The 15,495-nt window shown below is 38.7% G+C and overlaps 3 protein-coding genes and 3 non-coding genes across 7 annotated transcripts; all 6 read right to left on the bottom strand.

Annotated features, from left to right (window-relative positions):
- Nucleotides 1-2,402: 2,402 nt before the first annotated feature.
- Nucleotides 2,403-5,514, bottom strand: rpl13a (ribosomal protein L13a). 2 transcript variants are annotated; one of them, XM_028566382.1, is made up of 7 exons: nucleotides 5,439-5,514; nucleotides 4,765-4,837; nucleotides 4,478-4,543; nucleotides 4,158-4,259; nucleotides 3,476-3,561; nucleotides 3,214-3,273; nucleotides 2,403-2,651 (listed from the first exon to the last, which is right to left on the bottom strand). In XM_028566382.1, exons 1-7 carry the CDS (start codon nucleotides 5,457-5,459, stop codon nucleotides 2,442-2,444), a joined length of 618 nt encoding a protein of 205 aa, XP_028422183.1. In that variant the 5' UTR covers nucleotides 5,460-5,514; the 3' UTR covers nucleotides 2,403-2,441. The 2 variants fall into 2 exon arrangements, with proteins under 2 accessions (XP_028422183.1, XP_028422184.1); XM_028566383.1 differs by having other exon boundaries at nucleotides 5,393-5,472.
- On the bottom strand, nucleotides 3,657-3,730 carry LOC114547542 (small nucleolar RNA SNORD50). The gene has a single exon (XR_003691194.1). It is a non-coding gene; the product is annotated as a small nucleolar RNA SNORD50 (small nucleolar RNA).
- On the bottom strand, nucleotides 4,342-4,422 carry LOC114547540 (small nucleolar RNA Z195/SNORD33/SNORD32 family). The gene has a single exon (XR_003691192.1). It is a non-coding gene; the product is annotated as a small nucleolar RNA Z195/SNORD33/SNORD32 family (small nucleolar RNA).
- Nucleotides 4,610-4,692, bottom strand: LOC114547539 (small nucleolar RNA Z195/SNORD33/SNORD32 family). The gene has a single exon (XR_003691191.1). It is a non-coding gene; the product is annotated as a small nucleolar RNA Z195/SNORD33/SNORD32 family (small nucleolar RNA).
- Nucleotides 5,515-6,554: 1,040 nt separating the features above from the next.
- Nucleotides 6,555-8,216, bottom strand: atp5if1b (ATP synthase inhibitory factor subunit 1b). The gene is given in 4 exon segments (XM_028566065.1): nucleotides 6,555-6,985; nucleotides 6,987-7,050; nucleotides 7,274-7,386; nucleotides 8,037-8,216. Coding segments are annotated over 4 exon segments (324 nt in total). The 5' UTR covers nucleotides 8,106-8,216; the 3' UTR covers nucleotides 6,555-6,907.
- An 859-nt stretch (nucleotides 8,217-9,075) lies between these two features.
- zmpste24 (zinc metallopeptidase, STE24 homolog) lies at nucleotides 9,076-14,702 on the bottom strand. Its single transcript, XM_028565827.1, has 9 exons — nucleotides 14,239-14,702; nucleotides 13,011-13,157; nucleotides 12,537-12,740; nucleotides 11,941-12,093; nucleotides 11,612-11,753; nucleotides 11,260-11,435; nucleotides 10,998-11,102; nucleotides 10,718-10,861; nucleotides 9,076-10,600 (listed from the first exon to the last, which is right to left on the bottom strand). Exons 1-9 carry the CDS (start codon nucleotides 14,344-14,346, stop codon nucleotides 10,376-10,378), a joined length of 1,404 nt encoding a protein of 467 aa, XP_028421628.1. The 5' UTR covers nucleotides 14,347-14,702; the 3' UTR covers nucleotides 9,076-10,375.
- Between the last annotated feature and the right edge of the window lie 793 nt (nucleotides 14,703-15,495).

The following is a 15,495-nucleotide window of genomic DNA, read 5'->3' as shown; positions in this document are numbered from 1 at the left end:
TTGTTTTTTTGCCGAACTCCTAAGTGCAGGAGAACAGTAATTAGGTGATTATATACAGTGGGGGAAATAAGTATTTGACCCCTTGCTGATTTTGCAGGTTTGCCCACTTACAAAGAATGCAAAAATCTACAATTTTAATCATATGTACATTCTAACAGTGAAAGACAGAATCCCAAAGAAAATTCCAGAAAATCTCATCATATGAATTTATTAAAATTGATAACCATCTGATGAGGAAAAACAAGTATTTGACCCCCTGGACAAACAGCAAGTATTCTGGCTCCTACAAGCCAGTTAGTCTTTCTTTAAGACACAGCCCCAATCCGAACCAATTATCTACATCAAATACACCTGCCTCACCTTTACCTGTATAAAAGACACTTGTCAACACCCAAACAACCAGCATCCAAGATCACCACCATGGGCAAGACCAAAGAGCTTTCTACGGACATCAGGGACAAGATTGTTGATCTGCACAAGGCTGGGATGGGCTACAAGAGAATCGGAAAGCAACTTGGAGAGAAAAGATCAACTGTCGGTGCAGTTATCAGGAAATGGAAGAAGAACACCACCGCCCAACCTCCCTCGGTCTGGGCCTCCACACAAGATCTTGCCTCGTGGGTGTCCCTGATCATGCGAACGGTGAGGAATCATCCCAAAACCACAAGGGGGGAACTGATGAATCAACTGAAGGCAGCTGGGACCACAGTTACAAAAGAAACGGTTGGTAACACACTACGCCGTCATGGATTGAAATCCTGCAGCGCACGCAAGGTCCCCCTGCTCAAGAAGAAACATGTACAGGCCCGCAACACCACCTGGACGACTCAGAAGAGGCCTGGAAGAAGGTTGGTCAGATGAGACCAAAAATAGAACTTTTTGGCCTCAACTCAACTCGTCGTGTTTGGAGGGCAAAGAACACCGTAGTACAACCCAAAAGAACACCATCCCCACCGTCAACAAGCATGGTGGTGGCAACATCATGCTTTGGGGGTGCTTTTCAGCCAAGGGGACGGGACAACTCCATCGTGTGGATCCATGTCTTCTGGACCGACATCTCCTTCCCTCAGTGAGAGAGCTGAAGATGGGTCGAGGATTTCAGCACGACAACGACCCTAAGCACACCGCCAAAGCAACAAAAGAGTGGCTGAAGAAGAAGCACATCAAGGTTCTGGAGTGGCCTAGCCAGTCTCCAGACCTGAACCGATTGAAAATCTTTGGAGGGAGCTTAAAATTCGAGTTGCCAGGCGAAACCTCGAACCTGAATGATTTGGAGGCTGTCTGCAGGGAGGAGGGCCAACATCCCTGCCGAAATGTGCACAAACCTTGTCACCAACTATAAAAACCGTTTGACATCTGTGCTGGCCAATAATGGCTTTTCTACAAAATATTAACATGCTGTTTGTCCAGGGGGTCAAATACTTGTTTTTCCTCATCAGATGGTTATCAATTTTAATAAATTCATATGATGTGATTTTCTGGAATTTTCTTTGGGATCCTGTCTTTCACTGTTAGAATGTACATATGATTAAAATTGTAGATTTTTGCATTCTTTGTAAGTGGGCAAACCTGCAAAATCAGCAAGGGGTCAAATACTTATTTCCCCCACTGTAGAAGAGAATTTCTACAATTGATCCCACTTGAAGTTAAACACAACACTGCCCTCTGCTGGTAGTAAGGTTCAACTGCAGTGGGAACGTTCACCATTCAACACAGCACCCGATTTTGCTTACTCTGAACCGTAAAAATATATAATAGGAAATTAGTGAATGTCATAGTGGTGTGATCATAGTCTTTTCAACTGTCTTTACATGTCTTGTCCTCTGTAAAATAAATCAATATACTGCAGCAACCTCATAATTACAGTAGAGGCAACAACTTCCATAATCCTGTTCTCATGTTTCACTACAGCTGTAGCAGATGGTCAAACAAATGGGAAGCTGAATAGCCTAGATGGCAAATATATAGATACAAACCGATGAAAAGGCAACACAGATGTTAAGCTCCAGATAAATTAGGTAATGTTCTATAGTTTGGAATTTATTTCAATACACTATTTGGGAAAATAAATTAACTTCATATGTACGGTTACATCCTATATGGCTACTACTTTGAGACCATTTAGATTCACTAACTGTTCAATTTCTTGAATGGCTGGAATTTTCCCAATTCCATATAATATAGCAACTTGTAGACTTTAAACCAAATTTTAAGCCTGACAAATCATTCACACTTCCATCTCTCCTTCCACACTACTTCTGTTGTTTCAGACAGGCTTCTGAAGGAGAAACAGCAAGTATTGCAAGATCTGATTCACCACATTACTATTAGCATGCATATCACACTTCATTTCAACTCTAGTGCAATTTTTAGACATGAGGAATGAAAGGCAATACACCAAGTATAGACATTTATCTCTTTATTGGCCAGAGAAAAACAGCTCAGACAAGGACTCCAAACTGTTTCAGAACATCTGTGTATTTTGCAATCTTGCTCTCAACGTTCTTTTCTGCCTGCTTGGTCAGCTTGATCAGTGTCTTTTTCTTGCCGTAGCGAAGCTTGGCCTTCTCCTTTCTCTTTTCCTCCAGGGTGGCGGTGATGGCCTGGTACTTCCAGCCGACCTCATGTGCCAGACGCCCCAGCAGAGCGAACTGAGTGGGAAAGTCAACAGTCAAAGTCAGTCCGTTTCATGGTGCATCACTGGTAAGTGTACATTTACTAGGAGATAATTAGGAATGTTTAAAGCTTCAATTTGAGGTACAACTTGTCCCAGACTTGACTCAGTAATTAGATCCGAAAAGTTTGACTCATCAATAGATGATCAGCTTCGGGAAAAAATTCTCAGCATTGTCAAGTTAGAACTGTTGTAACAGGTAAATCTTAGAGCAGTAAAATTAATCGCCATCTGTTTGGATAATGGATTAATCGGTTTGAGTCTTTCATAAAAATAAAAATTCTAATTCCAGCTTCTTAAAACGTGACCATGTTCTAGTTTCTTGAATCCATAATCTGAATATTTTATAGACCAAACTACTAATTGAAAATAAATCTACAGATAAATCGACTCAAAGAGTTGCAGCCCTAGTAAACTGAAGCATTTTGATTTTAGTTTGTCTGTAGTTGCACATTATACAGCCAAGTAATCTTTACAATTTAAAAAGTGTGATCTCAAATCTTATTCAGTCAGTTCTTGATCAAATAGTCAGGGCTCACCTTGCGAGTTGGCTTCAGACGCACAACCTTAAGAGCAGCTGGAACAACCATGCGCTTCCTCTGTGAAACAAGCCAAAGTCAGATAAAGAAGAAAACTGCACATCTAAACATTGAAAGAATAGAATGTCTCAGACTTTATTTCTTTTCAAAGTTTTACTCAAACAAGGTAGTTTAAGATAATGTGACATCACTGACAGCAGAGTTAAACATGTTTGGGCCAAACAAGCTATAATGTGGCCCTTTGTTAATTGAGATTCATCACCTTGTCATAGGGCGGAGGGATACCGTCGAACACCTTCAGCCTATCCAGAGCAGCCTGTCCTCTCTTGGTTTTGTGGGGCAGCATGCCTGTTAAAGCAGAGAATATTTCTATGTTCAATATATGTTTAAAATAACCATTGCAGCTGAATCAAATGTCCTAGCACAAATTTACGTCCCCACTCAACTCAGCAATCAGATCCGAAAAGTTGTCTCATCAATAGATGATCAGTTTGGGATTAAGAGCTCATCACGGTCAAGCAAGGAACAACTTGTGCTGGGTTAAATAAATGCAAAGATCACATTTCAAAAGATGTCAATTCAGTTCTCAGAATTATGTTTATATTTTTAATCCAACTTTGTTGGGTTCTTATGATTTATAGTTAAGGGCATACTAGACCAATAAGGCATCTCAGCCACATTCAAATATTGCATGCCTCGCATAAAATCTAAGTAGGATGTACTTGTGTGTAGGCTGCATATGGAACATGCCTACACCTACTCTGCTTAAACTGAGCAGAGCAAATTATGCAAGTGCAACCTACTAATTTAAGTGATTGCAAGTTTTTCAATTACATTTACACTCATTTTTCAGTTAGGGAAATCCACGTATGAATCATCATCAGTATTTAAATAATTTGTTATGGTGAGAAGTTTTCATGTTCAGAGTAGTGTCACATTCTCACCTCTCACAGTCCTCCAGAAAATCCTGCTGGGAGCTCTGAAGTGGTATGGTCCACGAGAGGGGTTGGTGTTCATCCTCTTACGCAGGAAAGCCAGGTACTTCACTGTTGAGGGGCACATTTAGCTACAGTTACAAATCCTTCAAGGCACCAAGCAGTGGCAGTCACAACTTCAGTATGCAACGCTGATGTCTCAGATGGTAGTGCATGTAAGGTAGTCTCATGGTCATTGAAACTCGAATAATAATGGTAAAACATCACTGACAAGCATTTCCAAAAAACACTGAAAGAAGCTTCATTGTACATGCATGCAGCCTACTTACACTTGTTGCGGTAGAAGTTGCCAGAGATATTGATGCCTTCGCATCTCACCACCACCACTTTGTGTCCTAAAAGAACACAATAGTTTAGCGTTTGGACAAAATGAATCTGGTCCTGTTAATAATCATTGGTGTCCCGTCTCAGATGGTAGTGCATGTGAGTTTTCTCATGGTCGTTAAACTCAAGCAATGAGGTAATGGTTATCATCATAGACAGAGGCAATACAGGGGCTTCTCACTCATGCCCTGTTCAATATTTTAGTGGAACGTCAAAACGAAAAAAATCTTACCCAGCAGAACCTGTTTAGCCACAAGGGCAGCAAGCCGGCCAAGTAGATGGCCCCTGCCATCAAGCAGCAGAACCTGCAGGTTTTAAAAAGAGAACTTTAAATATGACCTAAAAACAAGCAGACATTGCAAAACTTGCACATTTTAAGTCAATAATTGTTAAAGAGTGAACTGAGAAACAGTTTCTCCATAAACCTTGCAGTAACTGCCACATGGATAAAGACATAACGTTAGCTTAGCATCATCGTCAAAGCATGATAACACCTTGACTATAATTTAGACTTAAATAACACGGGTTAACTATCAAGTATAGCGCTATGATGTACAAATTAAAATACATGGACCTATCAAATGACAAATTGCACGTATTTTACCTATAATTAAATAATAAAACCTGTATTTTACGTATAAGACCTACAGCTACACTGACAAATTTAAGCTAGCAAGCTAACGGCATTGAGTCGTTAGGGAAGCTGCCATGATGAAGGCATGTCCACTCAGCTAGGGCTAGCTGTCTCAAAAGGCCTAAAATAAAGTCCTAAGAGTAACATCGAACAAAACAACGATTACATAAAGGAGTCTCTAAGTTTTCTCCCACAAGTTAACTAGAAAATACCAGCTTTAACTTACACTAAATAGCAAAAAAAGACATTATGATTCCGCAGCAGCTGCCCACCTTATTGAACCGGTCCGCCATGATGAGCGAAAAGAAAGACGCACGGGGTTGCCCGTGCTAAAAGACAGGGGCAGGCGGAAGTGACGAGATTTCTTTCTTTCTCGTGGGAAATGTGTGTACAAATCTATCGCCGCCGTTGTATGGAGGGAGAAGTTTAGATAAACTTTATTCCAGATTTTTTTTTGTTTCCATTAAATTTATGCTTTCTTGATTCCCAATAGAGAATTTATATTTTTGACTAAGATTTAAACCTGGACCTTTAGTAAAAGCACAGTCTGTAACTTGCCAATATTGGGCTAATATCAATACTCACATTCACATAATGCCTAATTAAAAGCACCATCCTGTTGTATGCTGCTTTTAAGTTTTACTTAGAATGGGTTAATGTTGAATTGAGGAAAACTATGTTGTTGTGTACTATGCATACTTAAAAGATCATTCTGTGCTTATGTGGGCTCATGCATTTCAGGATAATGCACACAGAGTTGTAATTTTGTCTGATTTATTTAGCTTGGAAATCCAGTGCATATGACATTGGTGCTTCAAGGCTGGATTAACAACTGGGGAAAGTAAACAACTACCCCAGGGCCCTCACTGGCCTGTATGTCAGTTGGTTCATGGATATTTGTTGCAGATATGCACCACTAAAGCAGAATATCAACTGAAATGATGAATGATTAAGGATCAACTTGAAGCACCATCACACATTCACAAAATTCATTTAAACCATATTCATATTCCTAAATAGTTCAAATTCCAGTCATGTCACAAATGTATATCTACATATATACTGTATATAGTCTATATACTTTTCATATTAAAGATATAAGAGCTGCACCTAATGATTATTTAATTCATCAGTTAATAGGCCAATTATTCTTACGATTAATCAATAGTATGACATTGTAAAAATTGTTCCCAGAGCCCAAGGCGATGTCTTCAGACTGCTCGTTTTGTCTGACCAACAGTCCAAAAACCTTAAAGATATCAAATGTGCAATGACATAAGACAGTAAAAGGCAGTAAACTAGAGAATGTTTGGTAATTTTCCATAATAAATGACTGTTCTGTTGATTAACTAATCATTATAGCACTAAAGAAATAGAGCTACCAATGACATTTACATTACAAATTTATTTTAACATCACACCAGAAGATAAGTTGATGTTGCCATGTGAAGCATTAAATATATTTAAGTGTTTCCACTTTGGCCTTTTGCCTGAAACATACTGCACACTGACCACTGACTTCAAAACAATGGCTATACGGGTTGAAAAAGTTGTACAACTTGTGTCACAGCATGCCATGGAAACAATCATCATTTTATGAACGTTTTTAATAACTCGTGCATTTACAGAACAATCACCCACACAATCATGACTGGCCCAGTGACACAGTGCATGCAGCAATCTGAATAAAGGTGTCTGGCTGGGTCAGTGAGAACTGCAACTTCTTTCTGGAAGGTTTCACTCAGTCGTCATGCTTCAGCTTCCGGATCTTTCCCTTGTGGCGGTCGATATCGCGCTGCAGACGTTCAATCTCTTTTTTTGTGGTGGTCAATTTCCTCCTGGTGATGCTGCTTCAATGCAGCCAGTTGCTCCTGCTCCTTACGCCTTATGTGCAGATGGACAGGTAAGGGGGTGACAACAGAGGGTCGAAAGGATAAATAGTGAGAAAAAAAGACAAAGGGAACAGAGAATGGACAAAGAGAGACATTAGTACAGTAAGAGAAGATCATAATAGGGGGAAAAAAATTGTATGGTTGTAATCCATGAGTAAAGAGATAGTAGAGCTAACACTCTCATTCCACATATGGTGTAAGAAAGAAATGCATACTTGAAGTACATCTCCTCCTCAGCGGCCTGCTTCTTCCCCATGGCTCCACCTGCCTCTCTGATTGACCCTCCCCCGCCACCACCTTTTCCTGCACCTTTACCCAGCTCACCCAGCTGAGGCAGGGCGGGGAAATGATGAGTAAATACATTCACAAACAAATATAAACCTTGTTAGGGCTTTGCTATGTAGAAATGAGACAGCGGCTTCAAATTACACAAGTTAAAAGTTAATTTCTCACTTTGTTTTGTTTTGTTTTTTGGCTTTGTTATCTAGACTTGATATTAAATTAGAGTCAGTTTGACTCTATGAAAATGACTATTTTGAAGGTCAATAATCAGTTTATTTCACTAAGGTGTGGAACAGGATTTTGTTTGCAAGGTGATAATGGAGGTGTTTGGAACAGACCAGAAACTAACAACAATGCAACCAAAACCTCAGAGGACAAAACCGATTCATAGAACCGAATTCTGTCTGAATGAGCTGGTTTAACAGGAAACTACTGGTGTTTTATTTAGACAAAACTTGATATGATTAAAACAAATCCTTCAAGTCAAAAAAGGGACACTGTTGTAAATCTGTCCCTAAAATTGTATTACTACAAAATTCGTCTGATCTAAAAACAGTTGCTTACCTACATCAGGCAACTTTAGTTCCAGTTAGCTACAATTATTAGGCTAATGTATTTAAAATGATTCGCAAAGAAGTAAAACGGTTACCAAAAGCAGTGTTTTAATTAAGTGATGGTTTGCAGGACGTATTTTACCTGGTCGGATGACATTCTCAGCTGTGCAGTGACAAAACTCCTGATGTTAGGCCTTAAAAACCTCGCCATGTTTGAGTCTCACATGTGAAAACAACACTGATGACAGGGAAGCTTGCCCTTGTCCTCAAAATACGCCACAGGACGGCGCCATTATTGGCCAGACAGGGGTGACGACACGAACATCACGCTGGTCTAATAGGAAACCAAGGGAAATAACCAACAATTCATATATTGATATACAGTACACTACCGCACGTGTTTAGAATATACATAACAAGTAATATAGATAAAGTGTAAGGAAAAACGCCGTGTCCCTTTTTCAAAATGGTATGGTCTCAAAAGACAACAGCTGATGCCACGCGTTCTTTGCGTAGCTGCTGAACGTTTATTTTTTTTGTTTTTATTCCCATGAAGACATTACGATATAATACAATATTCAAATGTAGGCCTACTGTTTTCTTAAATGGAATTTAAACTGTATATTCAAACAATTGAATTACTTGCTTGTAAAAAAAATATGTCCGTAATTTATATATCATTTTTTTATTTGATCCTTTAATTTATCTATGTCAACAATACCCATGGCTGCTTCTTCTCTTTGTCTACATTACTGTTTCTATTTTGTTCCCCCAAATTCTATTTTATTTTCTTATGCATTTTTTTTACTCAAAATTGAATTTTCAAATAGTTGTGCAGGAAAAAAGAAAAACCTTGGAGATTTAAAAAAAAAAAGATCTAAAGCATATGTTCCAATTAAAGTAATATTAGAAAGCTACAATGATTTCATGAAAGACAATTTTAGTCCATTGTTGTGAATGAGTTCGAAGAAAACCATTACATCTACATACACAAGTGGCAATAGTTATCCATTAATAAGTGTCATATTACAGAATTATTACAGCATTAAACTAATACTGACCATAGTGTATTACTGAAAGTTGTCTCGGTAAGACCTTAATAAAGGATGTAGCCATACTCTGTCATGCTTAGAAAGTTTTTATTTTTATAACTATATTTAAAAATGAAAACCAACCAAAAATTAATGCTTTGAAGGAATTTTATTCAATGCAGCAAATAAAGTACAGAGTCCCCTCGCTGAACAAACCAAACCCTGGCTTATGTGGTGAAAGGAACCTTGCAGACCTCCTTGCCCAAGTCACCTATAAATATGTTGCTTGCCAGGCAACTCTGGGCTCCCTTCGGCCCATAAACAAGAGAAGAAACTAAAAAACACTGCATCAACTTAAAATTTCAAATCACATTCAACATTTTTCACAATTCACATCATACGACATTGCTCTACTCATTAAAGTTACATATGTACAGGCATGGTTGGAAACTTGTCGGCAAGCAAGTGCTTTAGAAAAAATAAAACAAGATCCTCCTAGTTCATGTAAAAAAATGAAAAGTCTAACCTAATTTCAAATAAAATGTTCTGCACTGCTCTGTTCATTATGTATCCAATGCATCTGAACAAAAACAGATAACTAGGAGGTCCTGTTTTTTTTTTACTACTGTGAGAAAGCAGTTACATAGTTCCTCTGGCAAAACTGAGAATTTGAGTTGATGACTAGATTAACGTTTTTACTCTTGAGCTTGCCTGGTGACATTTCTAAAGAAGCAACAGTTGCAAATCCAATTTTGGCCTGTGTATCTGCAAAAAGCATTGTCATGAGTATGATTGAAGTTGTCCATCATGTCTTTTAGTTTGTTTTTTAATCCACAATATAAAACTCAGTATACTTGTAGGATTAACCACTTTATAAGCTTAAAAAATAACCCCAAGACTTTAACAGTTGGATGTCATGTACACATCACAACAGACACACTTAATCATGTAAGTCAATTTCAGGTTTTGAAATTAGTCCGTCTTCATAACTTTATCTTCTGAAAAGAAAAGAAAAATTCAATCAATTTAAATTGTAATCAAATTGTACAGAAATTAAATATTTTCAAAAACTAAACCTTCAGGTCAATCTGCAAAATGTGACCTGTGCTCTGAAAATAGCTTTTGCTAAACACACATTGCCCAGATGTATTGCTCTCAGCAAGTGCATATTAGGTGTCTCTGGAGAAAGAGCGGAGACTTCACTTCAGGCTTAAGATTTCTTTTAGGCTGGCTTGTGCTGATATGTTTTGGTTTTGTTTAAAACAAAGTTTCAAAAGGGAACAAAATGGAAAGTATGGCGAGTAGAGAAATGACTAAAACAAGATAAAACAAGATGAGGGAGGGGAGAGGCAGATAGGTAGAAAAAGACCATGGTGCATCACAGGGCCAGGAGCGGTCTGCGGAGGCCCTTTGGAGGAGGCAGCGGTCGCCCCTCCCCCTTCCAGCCCCGTCAGTCCTGCTTGATGCTGCCCAGCGCTCTGAGGCGTTCCAGGAGGGGAGGGTGGGAATAGTGCCACATGGAGAACAACCAGTCAGCCACGGGGAAGCCCAGGTTATCCTTGTTGAGCTTGATGAGGGCAGAGTAGAGCTCGGAGGCTTTGCCCATGCCGCGTGCAAAAGCATCTGCCTGGAACTCAAACCTGCGACTCAGGACTGTCAGACAGAAGGACAAGAGCTGCAAAGACAAGACATACAAAAATCCTAATTTGCGACGACGTTTGTAGTGAAATAATCTTAATAACTCAACAACTCAAAAAGTGATGGAAACAATATTTATCAATCCCTAACTCACCTCATTGTACGGGGAGAAGATGAACTGGAAGATAATCATCAAGCCTATTAATGTGGGTTGGCTGTCATTGAAGCCAAAAGCTACAAACAGTTCCTTACGCCCAATCAGAACAGCAAACAGGGAGAAGCACAAGAAGGAATTCATCTGCAGAAAGAACAGAGTCTGCAGATGTTATTTGCATATCAACTTACATCTGAATGTCTGCATTTGATCACCTGTAATCAGGCTAATTGTTAATTTGTTGATGTGCAGACATTGATAGAAAAATCATCATCATCACCTGACTGATGACAATATTCTTAACAGTGTGGCCAAGCTTCCAGTGGCCAAGTTCATGACCAAGGACTGCAAGGATCTCTGGGTTGTTGCATCCTTGTTTCTTGTTCTGTTAAAGTATTTGTAAGTGAACAACAACAGTGTTGAATTACACAGAAAGACAATACCATTTCTAATGCCGCATTTCATATAATACTATAGCATTTTCCCTGGTTCGTATGAGTGGCAATAAGATTTTTTCTGTATAAAGTTTATGGCTATGTAACCTTGGGCTTGGCTTTTGATTCGCTGGATGTATCACCAGTCTCTGGCTGCTCTGGCTGTGGCTCCCCAGACTTGTTGAGAGGCGAGTAGTCTTCCAGCAGAGTGTCAAACAGCACAATGCGTTTGTTCTTGAAGAACCCATAGAAGTAAGCATTGCTGTGTGACGAGCGCTTAGAACCTGGAAATACAGAGAACATTCCAAGATAATTTAAGAGTGGTGTATCCACAATCAACATGTAGAAATATTCAACATATCTTAACTTATATTCATAATGTGTTGATGATAAGATGTCAAACAAAAACATGAAACTGGCTCCAGATGAAAGCACTGTGAATTAAGAAGTATTATTTTACCTTCAACTACATAAACCTTTGTGAGGGGGAAGCTTATACTCTTGGCCATAGCCTCAATGTCTGTTTTCAGCTCCCCTTCTGGCAAAGGAGTAAACTTGTCAAACAGGGGAGCAATGTAGTCAGCATAGATTGTTACAAGCACCTGGTAACACAGAAGAGAAGATGCATTATGATAAATTGTTATCCAAAGTGTAACTACAGAGTAACTATGTATTACTTTTGATTTACTGCCTAATTACAAAACAAACTACACATTCCTTTATTACGCAAAGATGCCTTTTCTATATGTTCACTCGTTTAACAGCTGACAGGGGGAAGTCAGCACTAACCAGAGAAACAGCCAGGGTGAAGAGCCAGGCATAGATGAAAAAGTAGTCTCCACCAATCTTGATGATGTACAGGAGAAGCGAGGTGACAGGGAGCAGGATACACTGGGTCACAATAAACTTCTTCACAGCATCCTTGAGGAAGAATCCCAATGTCTGAGAGGAAGACAAGCCATTAAAATAAAAAGACAATGGTGGATAATAGAAAAAAAGTTGTGTGTGACTAACAGTGGCTTGGGCCTTAAATGGCGATCTTTTAAATATTAAATAATCCCATTAGACTTTGGATGTGGCTTTAAAAAGTTTACTTGTGCACAGAGAAAGCTTCTGTGGTCTGCTTGAATTCACATCCGTCACAACAGATTAAAATGGTGACATGCTTAAAATATCTCCATCTCACTGCTTTTTATGTTTCAAAATACAGCTAAACACTCTACGTCCATAGCCGCTTTGGAGCCTATTAGAGGGTGATCGTGTGGCACAGTGTAACCATCACGAAATCAAACTGATCAACGCTGCTGTTCTTCCTGAGGAAGGAAACTACAAACATTTAACACATTTCAGACCTACAGAGTGTGAGTGCTGCTCAGTCAGTGTACCTGCTGATTAAAGCCATGCCTCTCCTCAATGACAAATGTGTTGTACACACTCCAGGGAAGTCCAGTAAAGGCACTGAACAGGGTGGCAAGCGTCAGAAACACGAGTGACTGGGTGATCTCGTACTCTGAACCGAATCCTATGCGAGTTGTCACAGAACCAGCAACACCCCACAGAAATGGGATTCCACCCAGGAGCAGGATCAGCTAAAAAGTTTTGAGAATAGCATAAGCTCTTTGCATATCAAATTAAACATGTGCCATAAACATAAATGATGAAAATGACTTTGTTTAACTATGTATTCATGGTAACATAAACAACACCCTTTTTCACAACAACAATCCCAGAGTAATCTGTCCCATTCTATGTCCATTTGTGACATACATTAAGTACAGATGTTTTGACACTCCTAGTCCACTTATATCAACACATCCAAGTCAAGCAATCTATGGCTTTTAATTGGCTGGTTGTCTTACCGTCCCTTCAGTCTCAGAATAGAGTCCAGACCAAAAGCTGAAGTTGCTTTTATCCAGCTGATAAAGACGTGACTTCTCAAATGTTTCAGAATCCATGATCTTCCCGAGTTCCTGTGGCACATGAGTTGTTGAACTGTATATCCTCCTCTGTGGTGGAAAACGAAATCAGCACCAATGCTATATATTAGTCAATGCAATACTGTTAGCCTGTGCTACAGACTTCAGACAAATATCAGACAACTGTGGGGGGGAAAAATGGTAAAATGATTTTACAAAACAAGATCAGATTTTAGTCTTAATTCTTTATGCTCCAGAAAGCACATGTGTCCTTTTCCTAGATCTAGCTCTTCATTCTAATTTACCAACACATACAATGTTTTGAGTTGCCTAGTTTCTTTAATGGGCTCATATTTAGGGTTTATTCCCTTCTAAAATGACTTAACAACAAACTAGCAACTTTGAAAATACACCTAATTTAGCCAAATGCAAATAAATAGTAATGCCTTTTAATTTGAACTTCACCAAACTGTACTAGTCCTGCCCCTGTTTATGCAGTCACATTAAACTACATTGCTATCCAACTCATTTACACTTTTGATTCAGCCTGCATTATGTTATGGTCACAATATCCTGTTTCTACAGAAAATACATCCAACTCCACAAACCGCTCTATGCTATTTCATTGGGACGGTCGATTACACAATACAGAATGTACAGGGCTTCAGTTTCGTTTATTGTATTGGAAACATACATGTCTGCCAACATCTGTCAACTGCATCCAAGCACTGATTTAATATAAACGGAGGTGAAATATATACAAACGTAATGTTCAAGAACTTTGTAAAGAGGAAATGTTCAGTTATCATAGTTTACCAAGTGAAAAGACCTTGCAATACCCTAATGAGGATTTGATCACATCAATACCAACCAGAAAATGTGTACATTTATCTTGTATAGCCACAGTTTGTATATTTGTGAAGGTTCACGTGTAACATACCACCACCTAACTGTTATATAAATGCTGTCATAACAGAAGTGTACAAAACTATTAAATTAATTTATATTACGCTTTAGTTTCCAAGAACACAATCACAAAAAAAAAACACATTTCAACGTTAGCTTATTTTTTGAAAAACTATAATTTGATTGCGGGTCTTTTTCCTCTGAAAAGCGCGTTTTGCTACAAAGCAGGAACTTTGAGTCAGATGCTGACAAATGATGAACTTACCTGTCTGTAAGAAAGGTATGCCTCCCATAGATACACCGTCCACGAAAATCCCAAAACAGCATAAAATATCTGCTTCTCCACCGGGAGGTCAAATATACTTTCAACCATCTCTGCTCTGTTTTTGGTCAATGTTTTTGGAGCAGGGCTGACTAGCTCGCAGGCTAACGGTAATGTTAACGTTACCTAGCCTGACTGGTAGTTTTAGCTAGGCTAGCAGCTACTTAGCTTCCACTCTACACACAAACAAACAGACAGCACTTTCTAGTTGAATAAAAGGAACACCGTTCCCACGTTAAATCGACAGATACCGACTAAAAATGTTAACTCGGAAAACTTTGCATCTAGTTTCCATTCCTAAGTCAAGGCGTTTACAGCTAATATCTTTCCATTCATGCAAGATGGGAATCTGACGATGAGGTGTGACACCAAATTCTACCCCTGGAGAAACAACGACAACTATAACTTTGGTTCCGCAGCTGATTCATTCAGGAACTTCTTGAGGTCAAACGACAAAAGTATGTAAGATACACCATACATTGTTGTTTGAAACAGACTTACTCTCAGTTTGTCTTAACCCATACGTTTGAATGAGTTATTCACCGCTAAATGGTCGGAAAAAATATATATAATAGTCAGCCTAAATTAAACGAGAGCGGTGCTAACGATTATACCTAATCTCAATGCAGTCGCTATATTTCTCTCATGACTGAGCCACCAAACATATGGTTGGCGTTTTGATGAGAGCAAATTCTAAAGTAATACATATTTTACAAAAATACATATTTATATATGGGTGTGTGTGTGGGATGGACACTGAGATTAGTAATCCATTTAATCAGGAGATGAAGGGATGTAAAATCATCACCATTTTCTGTGCAGTGTGAACCGTATTATGTTGCAATATTGCATGGATCCAGGTTTGTTTATTACTTACATTTTAACAAATTAGTAAAGAATTTGCACCACAGTCCCATCAGATCTCAACCTACCTTAAGGCCACTACCATGTCAGTTGATATTCTTTTAATTGCACATATTCCCAAATAAAAAAAGAATGGATGGTAATCCAGCCTTGTCTACAGATTGAGTGACATCATGTTTTTTATTTCAAGAGATACATGTGATAAGGCAGATGCTGTTCTTTTTGGAGAAACCTACAATTCCACTATCCAAACATCAACCAAATAAAACTATTTTATACAACTATTTATTTCAAAAACAGACATTAAAAGTTACTTATTAAAGTTAAAAACATGGT

This window comes from Perca flavescens, chromosome 20 (assembly GCF_004354835.1).
Source record: "Perca flavescens isolate YP-PL-M2 chromosome 20, PFLA_1.0, whole genome shotgun sequence".
Taxonomy (NCBI): domain Eukaryota; kingdom Metazoa; phylum Chordata; class Actinopteri; order Perciformes; family Percidae; genus Perca; species Perca flavescens.
The sequence above is the reverse complement of the archived record's forward strand: the minus strand, read 5'-3'. Positions and strand labels throughout refer to the sequence as shown.

Coding starts and splice junctions, on each gene's coding strand:
- zmpste24 (XM_028565827.1), bottom strand. CDS start 14,346: ATGGTTGAAAGTATATTTGACCTCCCGGTGGAGAAGCAGATATTTTAT. Junction 13,158..14,238: donor CATACCTTTCTTACAGACAG/GTAAGTTCATCA, acceptor TTTCCACCACAG/AGGAGGATATACAGTTCAAC. Junction 11,754..11,940: donor TCACCCTGGCTGTTTCTCTG/GTTAGTGCTGAC, acceptor CTGTGTTACCAG/GTGCTTGTAACAATCTATGC.
- rpl13a (XM_028566382.1), bottom strand. CDS start 5,459: ATGGCGGACCGGTTCAATAAG. Junction 4,544..4,764: donor GGCTAAACAGGTTCTGCTGG/GTAAGATTTTTT, acceptor GTGTTCTTTTAG/GACACAAAGTGGTGGTGGTG. Junction 3,562..4,157: donor TTTCTGGAGGACTGTGAGAG/GTGAGAATGTGA, acceptor CTGCTTTAACAG/GCATGCTGCCCCACAAAACC.